At 40.4% G+C, this 20,779-nt stretch overlaps 1 protein-coding gene across 1 annotated transcript in view; it reads right to left on the bottom strand.

Annotated features, from left to right (window-relative positions):
• LOC124144457 (guanylate cyclase soluble subunit alpha-2-like) overlaps positions 1-20,779 on the bottom strand; it is a 103,330-nt gene that overhangs the window by 50,958 nt on the left and 31,593 nt on the right. The window contains exon 2 of the mRNA XM_046513863.2: positions 5,088-5,161. Coding sequence (XP_046369819.1) covers positions 5,088-5,161 — 74 coding nt within the window. The remainder of the gene's footprint in view (positions 1-5,087; positions 5,162-20,779) is intronic.

Here is a 20,779-nt window from a genome sequence, read left to right as displayed (position 1 = left end):
CCACGAAGGTCTTATAGAAATGTAAACACGTACAAAGGGTAGCATACAGATTCAACAATTTGTTGCAAATTAACAGGGCATACAAATAAACGTCATTAAAATGGCTAATGTGACGTTAACGTACTATACAAGACGGTGGCGTGGATGAGTACAAGATATGGTTATGGCCCGACAACAAAATCTTCGAATTTCAATACTTTAAATAAAAATACAAAATAGTTCCATGGTCTCATTTTCTTGCAATTTCTTGTAATTTGGATTTCTATTGTTGAGTGGAAATGTGAAACGTCAACGCCGGATAATAACCGATCTGGATGCAGATTACATTTGGCGTAAAATGCAAAATAGCGATGAAAATTATATGAATGGATCACTGAACACCAGGTATTCGCGAATAGGGTATGGTGTGCGGTTGATCCTTGGTTTCTACATACGCCCTAGCGGGGGCACGGGTGGCCCAGTCGTCTAAGGCGCCGCAATTCGCTGTGCAGAGTTGCGTCCCTTGGGCACGCCAGAAACCTATGATTGTGGGTTCGAATTCCGGTTCGCCCCGATTATATTTCTAGGTTTGTCAGCACCATAACCGTGCTCGTGGGTTTCACCGAAATGGTAAACGTCTGAGACCTGCATCACTTCGGGCTTTCCTCCCACAGTAAGCTGACACGCCGTGATATAACTGGAATACTGTTAAAAGCGGTGTTAAACCCAACTCACTCACTCACATACACCCAAGCAGCGTGATCAAGGGCATTTTTTACTGCACAAAGATTATAACGAGTGAACAGTCCATACTAGGTATGTGTTAATGTCTTGGCGTTTCCGTCATTGTAATGTTAATAGGATATGTCAAAAGTATGAGCGAAACATTATCGTACAAGTTTTCGAAGAAAAGGTGGGAACTTGGCGAGCTTGGTGACGAGTGCATGAGTTGATTTAACAGTACTGAACAGTATTTCAGTTTTATCATCATGCGTGCGTCACCATGATGTTAGAGAAATTCCCCAAGCGTTGCAGTTCTTAGACGTTTCCCAATTTAGTGGAACCTGAGCATGGGTATGGTGCTGACAAACCTAGAAACACTCAAAGCGAACCTGTTTTCGGCACCATGATCTGGTAGGCCTAAGGAACGCAGCCCAGCACATTATACTGAGGTTGCCTCAGACAACTGGGTCATCCGTGATCCCGAGAGCTAGAAGACAAGATGTGTTCAAATAGCCGTCAGAAAGTAATGCATATGAATGTAGGTAGCTTGATATATCAAAGTAGTCTGTAAGACTAGAATGAAAGCTTTGACGCTAAAATTACCACCAAACCTTCCAGGCAATCTTTAATAAACAATAATACGCATATCACATTTGCCCTTGAGCAACACATTGGGAATGCTACTTTATAGGAGCTGTCGCTAAGGTAACAGCACATCAATTTTTCTTATTTCCGAATAGAATGCAGAAACATTCCGTTTTACTTGATTGCTTTTTCGAAGGTGCGCTTGGATAACTAGTCCACCTCAGAAAACTGTAATCATCGTGATGCCATGGCGTGTGTTTCTAACATGTGTTTTAGTTGCACTTTAGGGGTCTTTCAGATTGACAAAAACATTTAATTTGCTTCGAAATGCTACTAAATCTGAAAACACCTTTCTCCAATGCTCCGAAAATACTCACTCCTTCACAAAACCACAACCATGTAGTTGTATAATGAAAATGGCGTCAAAAAGTTTTAATTTGTTTAAGGAGTTTCGTTATAACTTTAATTTCAACCCTGAGTGAAATAATGGCGTTCTATAAGACACCCGATAGCGCTGACACTTCCCAATTACTGGAATGGTCCAATGTTATCTTGGAGCATGTACCAACAACAGGAAGATTTCTACAAAAAAATGCCGTCGTCTTGATGAACCAGTGATAACCATCAGCACTGATATAATGATGAAAAATGACACAATTATCACTTTGAGATGAGGCTGGGAGGAACTCTGTCTGACGGGGAAGACAAAGAAAACGATCAAATGTGCAGACAGCGATTATCTCAGAGCCGCTGGAATCGACCATTGAGCTGTTGAGTGACATTCCATCTAATGATGATTGAACGATCAGCTACACCCTGAACGTCTTTGCTAACCAAAGATATCTGGTTGTCTTATTCATGTGGCAATGACTTGGGTAACTGTATTCAATAATTGTCTAAATATTTGCTAAGATTACTGCCTTAATCATCTCTCCACTCTTGACATTTTGAGCTACTTGCTACATGAAAAACATGTAGACATACCTTTTTTATAGAAAAACTAAGATGCACCAAAGCAACAAAATTATAATAATTCAAATCATGCGATTTAAGTAAAACAGTGTATGTTTTGATGTGCAAATTTAGACCATATCGGACAGAGAAATGCTCCTTTGTGTATAATCAGCGAGTGTTTTGATAACCTTTGTAAAACCCAATTATAATGAACATATTATTTTCTATGTGCAAAAAGTTTAACTGATTTGTTTTAAACATCATTCAACACACTCCTGGGCCAAATGACAGAAATGGAGATAACACGGAGCAGAATCCATTATGAAACGTTGATAAGACCTCTCAAAGAGGATAAAAAAACCATCTTTCTTCATACCTTAGATTAAGAACTATCTTCAGATGACTAAAAATTTAATTAATTTCAAAAGAGAAATTTTAAGCGATCTATTAATAAATACATGTTTTCACCAGTTTAATCATTCATGAAATAATACGTTATCAAGAGACGAAACAACAGATGCATTTCTCTTAAGAAGACCGTCTTTGATGTTTGATTAGGAACATTCTAATATTATAAAAACCGTCCTGTTGTTTTCTCTCTAGAAAGGAGTCAATTTGTCCTTCGGTAGAAATCCACTTTTAATCTGAAGGCGTCATTACCTTTGATAAACATGTGTTGAAAAATAACCCGTCACGTATCCGAAAATTCCCGAATGACATATTCGCTCGGATTTCACAAAAGAAAAGTACTCTGTGTAACGTGTTCCCTTGATAATGGATTAAACAGTGACCTCTGCTGTGACTCTTAACGGCCGCAGGCCAAGCTAAATCTATAATGAAAATCTGATATGGAAAAATCATTTCTTTTGATAATGCGTTGGACTTTTTCAGCCGCCTTTTAAGTAGGAAGTTTGTTATTTTAGATCACGGCCCCGCTGGAAGCTAAAAGACAGCGGTAGCACTATTTCACAAACTCAGCATCGTGATTAGAAAACACACCTTATATTGTGAAAACATCAAAGAAGCGTAAGGGGTGATCGATAGTAATCGGCATGCTGTGTGTATTACTTTATTTAAGGCTTTGAAATCATAGTTCCCATCAACATTTTGCCAAATCTCAAAGCGATAATCACTTCTGAATTGAAAATTATATTTCAACTACACGCAACACACATTCAAATTACCTCCCTAGAGGGGTAAAACGCTACCGAAAAGTCCAAAACCTTTTGAACAATTAAATAAAAGCGACAAAACCCTTTGTTGGCCACAAGAAATCTCTGCTAAAAGGAGAGTCGTTTTACGATTGGGACTGCTGAAACAGGTTTTAACAGTCATTCTTTGGTAACTTTGATGCGATCTCAAGGACCTATTTAGTCCAAATTCTGGGATTGACATTACAGGTTATTTGACGTTAATTGGAATCGTAATTAAACCAAAGAAATAATGCAAAGTGTTATCATGTTGGAGCGTAATTAGAATAACGAATGTGAAAAGTAGCAATGATCATAACATCAAATACGTTGAAATACTTAGAGGTTTAAGAATACCTCTTAAATAAAGGGTTGACGGTGTTCCTATTCTCATGAACTGTTTGATGTGGAACCCGACACCACCTAAAGCAAACTCACGCGGAGCCAGCATTCTAATTCCTGGAAATAAAGACCGAGAGTTCCGTGGTAGAGCTCTTGACGTGAACTATCACTGCCCGTTAATGGCACCTCTCTTAAAGCACAGTGATGAGACGTGATGGGGCGATGGGGAGGTGGTGTCTGTCATTCAGTCCAAAATTGTATGTGTGTGTGTGTGTGTGTGTGTGTGTGTGTGTGTGTGTGTGCGTGTGTGTGTGTTTGTCATAATGCACACAGTACTACAGCTAAAGACGATCTTGTAGCATTAACGGCGGAGGACATATTTCAGCAATAGTGAGTGAGTGAGTATGGTTTTACGTCGCTTTTAGCAATATTCCAACAATATCGGAGGAGAAACGTTTTTCAGCAATAACGGCGTATGGCACCGCCTTGGATTCACATACTACCTCGTTGTAATCGTACCCCGCTCTGACACACAAGAACAGTGATCATAAGACTACTTTAAAATAACAAATTTCAATCAACACCCAAAAAGTTTATTTTTAAATCGTATTTCGTTTGCAAATGAAGTTTTATTGAATTAAATAATATTGGGAAGGAGTAAGCCATTAGAGACAGCGGTGTAACTGATTACATGGTAACTTGTTGATGAAGCTAATCGCAGAGTCACTCACCAACCCAACCCTGACTCTCTCGATTCAGTAAGGTTGGCAGCGTTCATCAGAGCGCCATCAGACCAACACACGCTATGTATTTAGCCGAGCAGCTGATACTAATGGCAGTAATATGCTGTGTCTATCTCATCCCTGTTTGATAATGGCTTCTACCTGACGGTCCATTTGCTCAGCTGGAATTGGGCACACGGTGAATACCACCACACGACACACAGGTCAGGGACCAGGTACATCCTCTACAAGGGCCAGCAGCTGTTAGTAAGGTCAAGGTCATACGCCTACGTCCATGCCTAACTGCGTTATGACGCCCTTGTAAAAGTTGGACATGGCTTCCTATTAGTGTGCCGTGTGGTTGTATAGTGACCTGATTTGTTAACGTCGAGGCTGAGTTTATCACAAGAGTATCAACATTGACATCAAATGGTCGGTTATAACATGGACGCGTTGTACGGTTTCATGACATTGTATTTCCACCTGGAACACATTGATGGTCTAGCTTCCCACACCATTATCATTCCACGGTAGATATGTTTGTGTTAAATTGTGTCCATTTAATCAGACCACTGATTATATTTATTCTCACCTGAGGTGTTCCATAGCACCTGGCTTTTTGCTGTTTGTAAGCAACTTCTGAAGAGCCGTAAACACAAAGCCATTCTGCAACAAAAGAAGGACATCTGCTATATTGCAAACACACTTGATGGTATCATTGTCAAATGGTAGCATTAGTTGTTACAAAGAAAATATTCTAAATAGGTTAACTGTCGTGCTGGTTAATCAGATCCACCTGAATTCAAGTCTAGTTGGACAGGTATGTTGACTCCATAATTATGTATGCTTTGTAAATACGAGCATTTAGAAATAATATCCTTTCACAAAATGAGTTTTGATTTTGGTTCCTGCTTCCAACATGACCTTACATCTTGTGTGTATCATCGTTTCACCATGTGAGGTGAGGTGAGGTAAAATGGGGTTTAACGTCGCGTTCAAGATTATTGCGCTTATGTAGCGACGTGCATGCACGTGTGTGTGTGTGTGTGGCTGCTTGTACTAGTCCGGACTGATGCCGATTTATAGTGCTAGCCCGCTGAGCTGCCGCAGTTTAAAATGAATACCCCATTCAGACACAGTATACTGACTCCGAGCTGACCAGTCCTTGTTTTAGCCCCTTAATGCCGAGCGCCAGACTGGATAACAACACATTTCAGCATGTACCGCCGTTTGATATAGTGAAATATCAGTTATAACGAAACTTATTTGAGTGTCAAACACACTCCAATTAACAGTGTTAATGTACATGCCTCCTTTGGATGTCATGAAGTCATTCAAGCTACAGTGTGCTACATGACAGTGGAGTGTATGTGTTTTGAAGATATCCGGTATTGGTAATATGAATGTCCGCACTATATTATATATACAGGATTACATTGACCCTGATTAAAATCTAACTAACGCTTTGAATAAATAAAACATAATACGTTAAACTAATAAATCCATAATAAAATATTTCTTTCTTGAACAAAACAATTAGACTAATCGATACGAAACAGGGAAGTGAGTTCTTATCGCAAAGGGACAATCCAACAACCAATGGTAAACATACGTCAAATCAATACGGAAGACCCGTTGTCTCTCCTACGGCAGTGGGCCTCGTCTAAAAAGTATTAAGCGCTCGGTCTATTATTAATTTAATTGATTTTAACCTGAGTGTACTGACTGGTTTTACAGAAGGTTTGCATGGTCCTTGGGGATGATGTTGGTATTCATTTAGCCTGCCGAGAAGATAACAGTATTTAAGATTTGTGTAATTCCAATGTTTGTGCGTAAATGTCTGTAAACATCGTCATCACTGCCGATAATGCCTTTGTATTATGCTGATTGGGGGTTAATGGGGAACAGTTGGTCAGATCTGACATCATTATACAACTAAACCTGGAAATATTCTGAATTAAGGATTTGAGGTTCGGCTTCCTCTCAATTAGTAGTTATTTTTCTTTCAATAGGGACCGCCTCCGTGGTCTAGTGGTAGCGCGTCCGCCCGGAGAGCGGAAGGTCCGGGGTTCGATCCCCGGCGTCATACCCAAAGACGTTAAAAGATGGTACTTGTTGTTACCCTGTCTGGCGCTCAGCATTAAGGGGCTAAAACAAGGACTGATCGGCTCGGAGTCAATATACTGTGTCTGAGTGGGGTATTCATGTTAAACTGCGGCATGGTATCTCAGTGAGCTAGCACTATAAATCGGCATCGGTCCGGACTAGCACAAGCAGCCACACAAACACACACACACGTACATGCACGTCGCTATATAAGTGCAATAATCTTTGACGCGACGTTAAACCCCATTTCACCTCACCTCACCATCTTTCAATAGGGAGTAGTATATGCCTGTCACGACGGGCAAGAGAAAATCATACCTATATTTCATCTGCAGTTGACGCGAACGTCAAAATGTAGTTAGTAAGAATATCAATAATTATCTCTTTAAGAAATGCTCGGACGAATGGATTATCGCTAAAGGTAAAAGTGTATTGTTCACGTGTTGGTCGGCAACTTGATGACATTCACTAAGCAGTGAATGAACGCTGTTAACCGGGCAATTACACAAATAATATATGATCAGTATTTCACAGAAAGAGTTTACCGGTATTGTAGCAGGGAGCGCCCCCTGGCGGGGGAACAGTTGGATATATGAATCTCGGATAAATGGGAAATACCATACGCCAAGGGATCTGATAATGGTGTACCGAATGTGGGGATTCGTTAGGCGAAACGCCACATCTGCCAGCACTATCTCCCTACTACTTCAGTCACGCAGTACAACTGCAACGGCAACGTAACACCGTTGTAGAAGTCGTTACGTTCGTGGCAGGAACACGTTGTAAATTACGATCATGGATCTTTCACATTTCTTCTGGATCGTGTATGTCAGTGGATGGTAGATAATGCGGCGTGAATATGAAAGTGTTACAGAGTACATGCGAACGCTGTGTGACGTGTGTGTTCTGTCTGTAATTGACTTGAAGAAAATCATTATCAAATAGATAAACAATAAACTAAAAAAATGAGAGGAAGAGGGATTTCAATCAATTTGCTCTGCAAAGTTTGTTTTTATAGAAAACAGTTCTCAAACACCAGGTGCACTTCGAAATTGTTTACAGAATATAGATTTGTAAATAAGTAAATACAAACATATCATCAAACATTTCTTTCTTTGATGTGTTCTACATTTGGTATAAATTGAATTTCCACATTGTGCCATTCCGTTCTGTTGGAAATATAATATCTCATACTCCATTCATACTAACAATCCGAAAGGTATCTCTGGCTAAAACAGACATATCCTGTTTCCATATTGTGAAGTAATATCATTGGAATCGGTGGTAGTACTCTAAAACTCCACCAAATACCCTTCTCTTTTCCACTATTACATTGAAGTAATATTCGTCGTTCGTTTTATGGGGGCACGGGTGGCCCAGTCGTCTAAGGCGCCGCGATTCGCTGTGCAGAGTTGCGTCCCTTGGGCACGCCAGAAACCTATGATTGTGGGTTCGAATCCCGGTTCGCCCCGATTATGTTTCTAGGTTTATCAGCACCATACCCGTGCTCGTGGGTTTCACAGAAATGGTAAACGTCTGAGACCTGCATCACTTCAGGCTTTCCTCCCGCATTAAGCTGACCCGCCGTGATATAACTGGAATACTGTTAAAAGCGGCGTTAAACCCAACTCACTCACTCACTCACATACACCGAAGCAGCGTGATCAAGGGAATTTTTTCACTCACTCATTCGTTTTATGTCATATGGTAAAGGCAACCCATCATCACAAAAGTATTTCAGTAGAGACAATTATGTCAAAGTGTTATAGTTCGATGGGCATAGTGGTGTAAGGTTCCATCATAATCTACGCTCCAGCTATGTGGTATGAGAACATGTCTGTACCCAGCCACTTATCAAGCCCCTCAGTTCTACCCGCCAGTATAGTGTACTAAAGCATGTATTGTTATCAACAGTGAGACCTGGAAGAGTTCAAAGTGTTATTAACAACCTAGCCTGACCCTGAGTACAAAAGTGTTAATCTTTATTGGCCACCAATACAGACCTTTATCTCGACATGTCACTGAACTGATCCAATAAAGTACCGTGTTCGTTTCCTCCTCAACCTCCCGTCACATCGGTCAAATATTAGTGTTGTTCTTGACACGATAAATAGACGGTCTATCTTTTTATTGCAAGGTCTTCATACAGGTTTCCAATTTAACCAAAGCTCCCCGATCGTACCAATTGCTGAGAACCAATGGTTTAATGGAAATCCTTGAACTTCATTTATCAAAGGATATGAAAAATGCAGTTGGCTTCCAACAACACATTGTCCGGGGTTTTAATGCAAATCCTTAAAGTACATATATCAGTTGTTTGGCATAAATGCAATTCGTACCAAATGCACACATGCACCAATAGGTTCATGCTAATCCTCAAGCTGTATATCAATTGTTTGAATAAAATGCAATCTGCATCCAATACATACATGCCTTTATGTTTCTTCTGTGCAAAGTCAATAATAATTTTTACCCGCTCAGAGGTAGCTTCCAGTGTTCCCGGGACATGCAATAAAGTCCCATTTACCGGAGTGGGCCGGTGACCTGTGCTGAGTGCAATGGAGATTGAAAACATGGTTACAGTTTGAAAAGATTGAGCTGTAATTTTAAATAAAATGAATTGCGGATCCTTTTCTAAGAAGTTGAGCCAGGTATTTCAGGAGATCGAAGGATTAAACGACTTTGGGTACCAGCATCTGCCTCCTTGTATTTGCCTTTGAAAGTTTTTCATCAACAGCTGAGGCAAACAAGTGTGAATGATTTACTAGTAAGGTATTAAAAATACAACCCCATGCTTGTCAACTGCAGACAGAAGACCGACTCAACAAGGTGACGGAGAGAAGATTAAAGGTTTTTGTTAAGGAGGACAACATCAATTTCATAGTCAGTTTCCCAATCCGCGAATTCCATTCCTTCAAAGGAAATGCAACCTTTGTTATAGGCAAGCTATTGTTGAAAGAATTCATCGCACGCATATTTTGCCACTGAATTGAAAACAGTACTGTTATGACGATATATAACATTAAAAGGTTGTCGATAAAGGATACAACATTCCAGGCCGAAATAAAGCTTTCAAAACGTTTTATGGTAGACATGCGGAGGACATTTCCACATTTGACGCATCTGTGACAAAAATGAGGTCCGATGCAATTCATTATTTTGACTTGTACCATATGTTGCCGTGTTGTTTTCAGGTGAACATTGACTTGCCTTCGCATGTGTTTGTGACGGGTGCCACCGGTGGGGCAGTATAAACGCACCTAATCGCGTACACCTGGTATCATCACTATTTGATAGTGAGTCATAAACACTTGCTTATGATATAGTCGGAATCGTACAATCGACTCTGCTTTAAGAAGAGATTCCTTACGAATATGGCAAGGGATTTTTCGCTTTTATTTAGGAATAATAAAAAATTCTGCTGTGACGGTACTCATAATTCCCCCACTGCTCGGCCTGGCTCAGACAGACAGACATAAAAATATAAGGGTAAAGCAGGAACAGAGCTGACTGTCGCGTTAAACTGCGTTCACTTAACACCTATCTCGAGATTCTGATTGTACTATATAAGGACGGCACTTCTAAAAGACTTCTTTATAGTTGGTTATTGGACAAAACGTGTCTGTCTTCACCAACAATGCCCATTGGGATCACAGAGGACATCAACGGAGCCCTAGCTCAGCTCACCGTGAAAGTAAATAAACTTTCACGACCCATAAATGCGCCCGAGTGACAGTATCAGTCCACGAGACACAATCCCGAGGTGTCTCACAACGCCAAGGCTATGAAACTCAATCGAGCATGATCCTCTATTGATCGACGTTGCATGTATGTGTCGGCTTCCATTGCAGCGACGGGATTTAATGATTACCGTTTTACAGAGCACAGGCATAGAGTTGTGTTAATGTTTATGAGCCGTACCATATAAAGGACAAAAACGTGGATATTCTGTGTCTCAAAACGTCTGCAGGTTGTGAATAACGGATTGACGTCGCAACTTCACGTTCAGACCGAACGCCCTGGTTACACACCACTCCTTCTCGACGTGTTGGCACTAAAGATATGCTAGGTTTATGGGACACTTAAGTCTGTCATCCGAACATAATGTGTGTAATTATTTAACAAATATGTCAGATGACAAAAGCTGGGTTTATAAATCGCATCTTATATATTTCCGTCTTTTGTAAAACAATCCTTTATAGAAACTATCAAAATATACAATGCTATCGAAATCCTTAGTGTTGGGATTTTATGTTGTAAATGATACCTGTATAAATAATACTAAATAGATATATATTGTACATGTTTATGGCGTCAGTGTGGACATGTTCGTTCTCATCTATCCTGCAAACCACATGATCAACGTTGCCAAGTGTTGAAACACTTATTCCCAAATATATATTATCTTAAAGCTAAGGATTTTGCAAAAGGAGTGAGTGAGTTGGGTTTTACGCCGCTTTTAACAGTATTTCAGTTATATCGCGGCGTGTCAGCTTAATGTGGGAGGAAAGCCCGAAGTGATGCAGGTCTCAGGCGTTTACCACTTCGGTGAAACCCACGAGCACGGGTATGGTGCTGACAAACCTAGAAACATAATCGGGGCGAACCGGGATTCGAACCCACAATCATAGGTTTCTGGCGTGCCCAAGGGACGCAACTCTGCACAGCGAATCGCGGCGCCATAGACGACTGGGCCACCCGTGCCCCCTTTGCAAAAGGAAACAGTTATGTGTACAAGAATATAATAAGATACGACTGCCTTAAGCTAAGGGTTTTATCAAACCCCAAGGGACATTTAAAGACACTTCGTCTTGTCGAAAGATCGTTATTCGTGTTATGATTATGTAAGTGTAGTTCGTTATAGATAGGAGTTCGACGTGTCATAGACGTTTCACAATATCCGACAACGATGTAATCGACGTTTTGCAATTTCAAGCAACGTGAATACAATATACTTTCAACAATATCCGACAACATTATAATTGACGTTTGCAATATCAAACAACGTGAATATAATATACGTTCAACAATATCCGACAACATTATAATCGACGTTTTGCAATATCAAACGACGTGAAAATAATATACGTTTAGCAATATCTGACAACATTATAATTGACGTTTTGCAATATCAAACAACCTGAATATAATATACGTTCAGCAATATCCGACAGAATTATAATTGACGTTGTGCAATATCAAACAACGCGAATATGATATACGATTCGCAATCTCCAGCAACGTTAGAATCGATGGTTTTTTAGGGAAACGTTTGACTCAATATACGGCAAAATCACATTTTCACAATATCCTACAATTTTATTGTTAACCTTTCGCCGTAGCCAACAACGTCGTGGTCCAGTTTCCTATCATACAATAACATCAAGTCGATGCTGCGCAGTGTCCGACAAAGCTAAATGGCCACGTTCAGCGTAACGCGACGTGAACACAATTGACGCATGCGTATTGGCCAATTACGTTAAACTCAACGTCTCTCGATATTCAGTGACATAGCAGTCGGCCATTCGCATTTTACGATTACTGTAAAGAAAATCATTCAAATATTTCGACGATTCGTACATCCGACAACGTTAAAGGTCACGTTTAGCATTCTCCGACTACTCCGTCGGACTTGCCATACTCGTCATATATGGGTCTCCTGTTTCTCGGGATCAACTGCTTCATGCAGATGTGATTAGATGTAACCAATAACCATTCTGTTTTCACCTGCAACCGGCGTTACTGCATTTACCGGAGGACGGAGTAGGCAGGTGGCAGATTGGAGAGATGGAGTGGCGCTGGTCCCACGATGTAGCCCAACACATGGGTCTGTCGCCCCGTTCTCATACAGAACTAGACTCTAATCACTGGTTCAACCTGCCAATTAGTTCCTGATCGATCACATCTCACTTTTATAGACTCCGTGCTATTGTTACTGACGACCTGGGATATTTCAGGACGTGCATTGCTATTGTGCATTATGCGAAATAATTCCTTTGGGACGTTGGACTTCTACGTGTAAAAATTGCAGTTTCTGTCATTGGTAATTCCACAGCGTTTTCCGGTTTAAAAAAAGTGTTTGCACAAATGCATCAATTGGTATTTTAAAGACATACAGAAGTCAGACATGCTCGTGTTCTGATGACGGAACTGTGAATTTTTTTGTTCGTGGAAAAAAATCTCATTGTAAAGTACCTCAATACATTTACTGCCTAGACTGTGTACTAAGTTTTAAATATCAAGTGTTTAAAGTTGCGTCATGATAACTTTGTGTTTTCACGTTATAATATAGTTTCATCTTTGTTAAAAGATAGGGTAATAAAAATGGTCTGAAAATGAAATAAATCATAAATTAACTGATTAAATTCTTGTAGTTGACCAACAGCCATATACACAAACTAAACTGAAACATATAACCGTATTTATCTACAGTCAACTCCGGATAATACGAATAAACAGTGTTCGGTCATCACGCCGAAGGCCCAGGTTCGATTCCCGACATGGGTACAATGTGTGAAGCCCATTTCTGGGGTCCCCCGCCCTGATATTGCTGGAATATTGCTCAAAGCGGCGTAAAACCATACTCACTCACTCCCGAATAAACGGCTATATACCTTCATTGTTATTGTCCATGTGAACAATGAACATCGGTTACAACGAACTGATTCTGAGGCACCTTACTGTAACATCAGTGGTCAGCTGTAACTGAAAGCAGAGTGAGTGAGTGAGTTGGGTTTAACGCCGCTTTTAACGGTATTCCAGTTATACCGCGGCGTGTCATCTTAATGTGGGAGGAAAGCCCGTTGTGATGCAGGTCTCAGACGTTTACCACTTCGGTGAAACCCACGAGCACGGGTATGGTGCTGACAAACCTACAAACATAATCGGGGCGAACCGGGATTCTGACCCACAATCATAGGTTTCTGGTGTGCCCAAGGGATGCAACACTGCAAAGCGAATCGCGGCGCCTTAGACGACTGGGCCTCCCGTGCCCCCTAACTCCAAGCAGATTTGTTGCACTATTTCATAAATGCTTTTTGTAAGAAGTTTGTCTAAGTATTTCGTCTCCGGTGTTCTTGGCACAAACTCGACTCTGATCATTCTTCAAAAATTATCAGAAAAAGTTGATGGTATAATTAGAACAAATATCTGCCAATATCTACATAACACACTCGCAATCCCTCTCGCAATCCCACCCAAGCCCCGCCCCCCCCCCCCCCCCCCCCCCTCCACACAAACACACACACACACACACACACACACACACATACACGCATCCCTCTTACTTTGACACACAAGAGTCAACGTCATCTCATAAACGTATAATCCCCACTTCTTTAAATCTCAAACAACGTCAACTTGAATTGAAGGATGCATGCTTCATAACTCCACAAACCAGAATATAAGTGCATGTTGATATCTCCTTAATACACTTGTAATTAACTTGAGGCAAAAGTGCTTTACACTCAGAACGTGGATAATAAGCCATCAAGAGAGAGTAATTAACAGCAACGCAGAGATCAACGTATGGGAGACCGGTTAGGACATCTGTGGCCGCCGTGATCACTGCAACACCTTTATACCAAGCGATGACAACCAGACTCTCAGGGATATCGTATTATCAATCAATTTGTTGGCGAAATTGAAAGTATCTTGATGGCTGTACTGGCATTGTCGACATCAGGCCCTCAATCTAGCTCAGCGACACGAGCAATGATTTTTCGATATCTGTTTAACTTGGTCTGTGGTCTACTGTACAACAGCAACGAAGGTGATATAATTGACACAGCCTGTGTTCACCAAAGTCTTGATTTACCGTCTAATGTCACAACGGTGTTGTGGGGATCACTGCTGTAATCAATAGCCATGTTTTACCCTACAGCATACCGACACCATAGCCCTCGTTATGACAAATCTATGAATAATATTAGAATGCACTATTTCTGTAAGGAAGGCCAAAAAAGGCCTGTGTCCTTAGGCTTGACCCCAACACTGCCTCCGCCTTATGGGGTTCCCCAGTGGGGGACTTAAGACGTGAAGAAATTGAATTACACACAATAAATTCACGTTATGGATAACGTGTGTTATGTTATTTTCAGTGATCATTTATATATTTTTTCACGGCTATTTGCCCTTTCATGTTCAATGGAATATGTTTCGGTGGACAAACGAGACCGGTATACCCTGTGCATAATTTACATGCATGTGGTACCACCTAATCTACAAACGGACTGGGAGACTGCTGTTTTAATAACCCATAAACATCCAAATCATACTGCCAAATATTCATTGTAAAAGAGTAAAACGGAATTAATATTCATGGTAATTGACATCATGCTTTCTGTGTGACGTCGCTTAAATCCATCATATTTCGTTTTGCCCTACAACAGCCCATAACCGAGTGAAGAATCATTATTGTTAAACACTGATCTTCATAATAATAAATTATGTCATGTGTTGCCCTAAGTTTAACCTAGAAACTACAAAATCCATAAATTCAGCAATATGAATATTTATAACAATATCAAATATCATGACTGAATATTATAAGAAACCTTTCCAGTTTTGTGCTGCCCTACATCCGTCGCACAATAAATGATCGTTGGGTAGCCTAGTGGTTAAAACGTTTGCTCGTCACGCCGAAGGCCCGTGTTTGATTCCGACATGGATATGATATGTAACGCCTATTTCAGATGACCTCACAGTGATGTTGCTGGAATATTACTTAATGCGGTGTAACACATTTTACAAATGGTAAGAATCAAGGCAATAGTCGAGACAGCCCAGATCCCAGGAAGCGCTGCCTTGTCAAACCCACACAGAACTTTTTGGAGAATGTGAAGACTCCCCAACACTGCAGCCTTCTGCATAACCCAGATTGTCAGAAGGGCTGTATTCCTGGTAGCAAACCCGGGTACTCTCCCGATGTCGGTCAACAGATTGGGAGGTACCAAACCTAAGGCACCGAGAACAATGGGGAGTCGGACAACTTGGAACTTTGGATGCAAGCGTGACATTATTATTATTATTATTATTAAATTATATACACACAGACATGTATATATATATATATATATATATATATATATATATATATATATATATATATATATATTGTTTAGGCTCTCTATCGGTGTCCTAAAATATTATTTTGGCCCATATATATAGGCAAGCGTGTGGGCCAAACTTGTATTTACAGCCTGATACCGAAACGTAAGACTACAAAATAATATTATAGGACACCGATAGAGAGCCTCAACAATGACAGTGGATAATGAGGCAGACTGACACTGTGCGGATTCCAGATATTGGGGAGATCAAGCAAGTTCAGACTACACATCGGCAATACTGCCCTGTCACAGGGGACTTACGTAAGGCTATAGTGTTGAGGCGCGTTGCTGCTATTACATGTAATTGATTTCAGATAGAATCTGGGGGATAAGTGATGATGATATACCAAATGGACCACGCAGGATTCTGACAGCGGGGATAAACAGTCGTTATATATATATTTCGGGAGCCACATGTGTTTCGTCTCTTCAGGCACCTCTTAACTTCTCTTTACGAAAAAACAGTTATCTGATATATATTTTATCATACTTAAAAACTACAAAGAGCAAATCTATAAGCAATATCAAATTATATGAAATCGATATTGTATAATCAAAGTTTGATATTATGGTTACAAATTTTATCAAATGATGTTAGGGAATAGGGATATTATTCAAGCCCTGTTGAACGATTTAATTCGAAACACTTCACATCAAAGAGGATGCAGAATTTTCTGATTTGGAAAGGATCAGCCAGTTGTCCACGTTACTGAAGAATCGCAGGGCCTCGGTTCTGATCAATGAACCGAGTAATATCATCTCGAGGTATCAAAATATCATACTTATCCGTTTAAAGCGTGCTTCTATTACATTATGGGGAAGTAAAGCGAGGACAATTTCATTATGTGGAGCCAGAGATGTTCGTAGTGCGGTGATCGAGACCAGAGACCGATGGAGTTACCGTTATTGCTGAGTCGGATTACACGAGAGATATTGATAGACGCCGACTCATACAACAGTGGTTGTATCCTCATATCTTTCAGACATTCAGGACATCAAATAAATAATGAACTTAATAACTCTCTTGGGGTTAATTATATCAGCATTCTGTAGTCGTGGTCGTCACGACACATGTGGAATCGTGATTTAACCAAACTGCCTAGTCAGTGGTAGTCCAGATGATTATGTTAAATGGAATTCTATCTAAAATATCTAGCATCCCAATTAGCAGCATCAATAAATTTAGTGGTCTCACCACATATAAATTCAATATAATATAGCCACAAAGTCTGTAGGCAATTGTGGTTTCATTAAACTATATGTATATACATGTATAATGGTTTCGTTAAATGTTCATATCAAATCATGGTAAAATTGTTCGTATGCAAAGATTTCTATTTGATATGGAAATGGTGTTGTCGCTTTATATAAAACAATAATTCTCCCCCAGTAAAGATCAGGTAAAATCTTAAAAGAATTTGTATATCAGAATTTGAGTTCTGTTTTTCACCAAAAGTTATTTCAGAAGACTGCTGTGAAAATGGGCTTTATTGCAAATTGGAACAGTATGCAACCATATGATGACATTTCAGTTGAATGCGGACAGGAGAACCAAAGTTATGGATGGAAGACGTTACAACCTTAATGAAACCATTGATCACGGTTAATGATTGAGCATCGTGGATTTGAACCCAAGATTGCATTTTTTGTTACAGCTAACGGACGCCAGTGTGTACAGCAAGGGAAGTCAAGCCCCTTAGACCAAGAACACCAGTCAGTGTCGTTACATACTGATGAAATCCACAGACCAGTACCCCTGTTACTTTGTCTCAACACGTCTTGATAAATCAACTACAAGTAAATATCCTCCTCACCACCAAGTAAATACACACTTCACTCTAGGTCTTCATAACAGACATATTTCAGGCCTATACAATCAAACAGGAAGGTCATAAATTTCAGAGGCCACTACAAGAATATGCGTTGATCCTAACAATCTGGACATCTTGTTTTACCTGTGATATGAATAGGAGGGCATTGAACCGCCGTATATAGAAGACCCCACTACATTCGTCGGTCCTCTGGTAGCAGGGCCATTGTGGGTTTGTCAATGGACTATAGTGTTCTCGTAAAGCAAGTATGTGGTGGCTAGAACCCTACCTGTAAATAACACTGATAGTGACTGCAGGATTGAAGTACTGAACCATAATACTTGTCATGTATGAAAGTACTTGTACTACTTGACTTATATGACTTCAACTGAAGAAATAATACAACTCACCCAAAGGAATTTCTTGCACAGAAGAGAGGGAAGGAGGGGGAGAGAGGGAGAGAGAGGAAGATCTTGAGAGAGTGGATAGAGAAGGGAACAAAGTCAGATTAACCTCGACCGTACATGTGGTGTCTCCTTAGGCAAGTGACTTTGTTCGAAATGTGCCTCTGTTCACCCAGCAGTGAGTGGGTACCCGGTAGGATGAGATGGTAATGTGGCTGTTAACCTTCTAGCGCCTAACAGACAGCTTGGGTTGTATACTCCCCAGGGAGGTGAGAATGAAAATCGAGTGCTCACTGATCCATTGACCGGGGTAATAATAGTGTAGCGCTATGAGCATCCACTTGGTGAATGGAATCTGGCGCATTATAAATGCACTTATTATTATTATTTATGTTTCAGGGGTGGGTAAAATTTGGGGCTAACGTCGCGTTCAAGATTGTTACACTTATATAGCAGCGTGCATGTGTGTGTGTGTGTGTGTGTGTGTGTGTGTGTGTGTGTGTGTGTGTGTGTGTGTGTGTTTGTGCTGAAATTTGGAGAGAGAGTAAGAGAGAGAAGGAGGGAGAGGAGAGAGAAAAGAAGTGGGAGAGAGGGGAGAGAGATGGGGAGAGAGAGAAAGAGAAAGAGAGAGAGGGAGAGACAGAGGGTGAGTATGACACTATACCTTCCTATGTATGATAATACATAATGAGTTTGCTGCTAAAACGTAATAGATTTAGATCCTGCATCCTCACTAAACAGACATACATGCTGCCCCCCCCCCCCCCCCCCCAGTTGATACGACGCTCTATGAAGATATTCATCTTAATGTTGAACAAATATATTCAGACGGGTTATTATTGATGTCCTTGTGCGATATAATAACATTGAGCCCGTTTAAAATCGGGAATGGGTTCACTTATATACGCTTATCTTACAAGATAGTGTTCAGATGTGAGCATCGAATGAAAGACTTTATTAAGAATATGAATCCATTTCTAAGTGAACAAACATATAAAATATTAAAAGCAAAAACACATAATAACGACTTGATAAAAGTGTTACTGTATATCTGAGCTCTGGTTATCTATTTAGAGCACTCAAAGACAAACCCCAGCTTTCTGGTTACCCCCAACAAATGTAATAACAGAGATAATAATTTCGAAACCGAACGTCTTCGAAAACGGTACCGCGTAATGTGAAGAATAATTTGCTCTCTCATAAACATAAACTGTTGTCCTGGCAACGGCGCGGAAATAATGTAAGAGGTACATACGTTTGAAAGCAAATTGTACATGTTGATGGCGTTTTATCTATTTGTTCCCCATTCAGCCGTGCTAGTGGACGCCATGCTGGGGTGTACTACACTTTTTTATAAATGAGGCAAGCATGTACACTCCCAGTCTATCCGGCCCAGAGGGCATGTAGTTTTACGCCGTATGTGTTTAACGTGTAAGAGATATGCGGCAACAGTATGTGGTGTGTGCTAAATACGAGGCAACACTTTTTGTAGTTTGTTTCATGTTAGTGCGACAGTTCATGTCGTGTGGTTGTTGTGAGAAATGCGTGGCGAACGCTTGTTGTGTTTGTTGTGTGGCAATGCTGTTTGTTTTGTGCTTGATGTGAGAGATATGTGGCAAAGCTGCTGTGTGCATAATTTGGGAAATATGTAGTAACTCTTTCTGTTTTATGCTTGATGTGAGAGATTTGTGGCAAAGCTGGCGTGTGCATTGTGAGAGATGTGTCGCAAAGCTGTTGTGTGCATAATGAGGAAGATATGTGTGCAACGCTCTCTGTTTAATGCTTGATAGGAGAGATATGTGGCAACGCTCTCTGTTTAATGCTTGATAGGAGAGACATGTGGCAACGCTCTCTGTTTAATGCTTGATAGGAGAGATATGTGGCAACGCTCTCTGTTTAATGCTTGAAAGGAAAGATATGTGGCAACGATTTCTGTTTAATGCTTGATTGGAGAGAGGTGTGGCAACGATTTTTGTTTAATGCTTGATAGGAGAGAAATGTGGCACTGGATTGTCTAGTCTTGACTCAATTATTTACAGATCGCGGTCATATAGCTGAAATATTGCTGAGTGCGGCTTTAAACAACAAATACACAAACAAATTCAACAATTTTCGGCGGTATCTGGGACATTTAACACAGTACGACAATGCCATATATAGACGTGTTCTATAGGGAGTGAGTGAGTGAGTATGGTTTTACGCCGCTTTTAGCAATATTCCAGCAATATCACGGCGGGGGACACCAGAAATGGGCTTCACATATTGTACCCATGTCGGGAATCGAACCCGGGTCTTCCGCGTGACGAGCGAACGCTTTAACCACTAGGCTACCCGACCGCCCCTCGTTCTATAGTAACACAGAAGTTAAGAATATATAAAGTAAACAAAAGCAACAAAACCCTTTCCATATTCATAAGAAATCTCTTTTTTAAGTCAGAAGAGTAAAGAAGTGGGTGCTTACCCTTTTTATGTGGCAGACGTTTGTGAATTTGAGATGTTTTACTCCTTAGATAATTAGGTTATTCAAGCTCACCCATAATTGTTTTATTACGGCAAATCACCTGCTCTAAATCACATCTGAATAGGTCATCTGCACATGTCACTCACTCGCTGACCCAATTTAGTGATTTGATATACACTGTTGATTGACCGTAATAGAACACTCCTTGATTGAAGATTATCAGTTAATGCCCCTGTGAACTGCGCGTCTTTCTTGACCGAGGCCCTCACACACCACCATTCACACCTTCACACTGCACTAATGTGTGGCCATTAGGGAGAACATAAAGCTTTTATCAGAGACATGTACATGACATTCCTTCGTCTGAAATATTATAATACAACTTCTGAATC

Source organism: Haliotis rufescens, unplaced genomic scaffold (assembly GCF_023055435.1).
Source record: "Haliotis rufescens isolate VD_foot unplaced genomic scaffold, xgHalRufe1.0.p SCAF_7, whole genome shotgun sequence".
Lineage (NCBI taxonomy): Eukaryota > Metazoa > Mollusca > Gastropoda > Lepetellida > Haliotidae > Haliotis > Haliotis rufescens.
The sequence above is the reverse complement of the archived record's forward strand: the minus strand, read 5'-3'. Positions and strand labels throughout refer to the sequence as shown.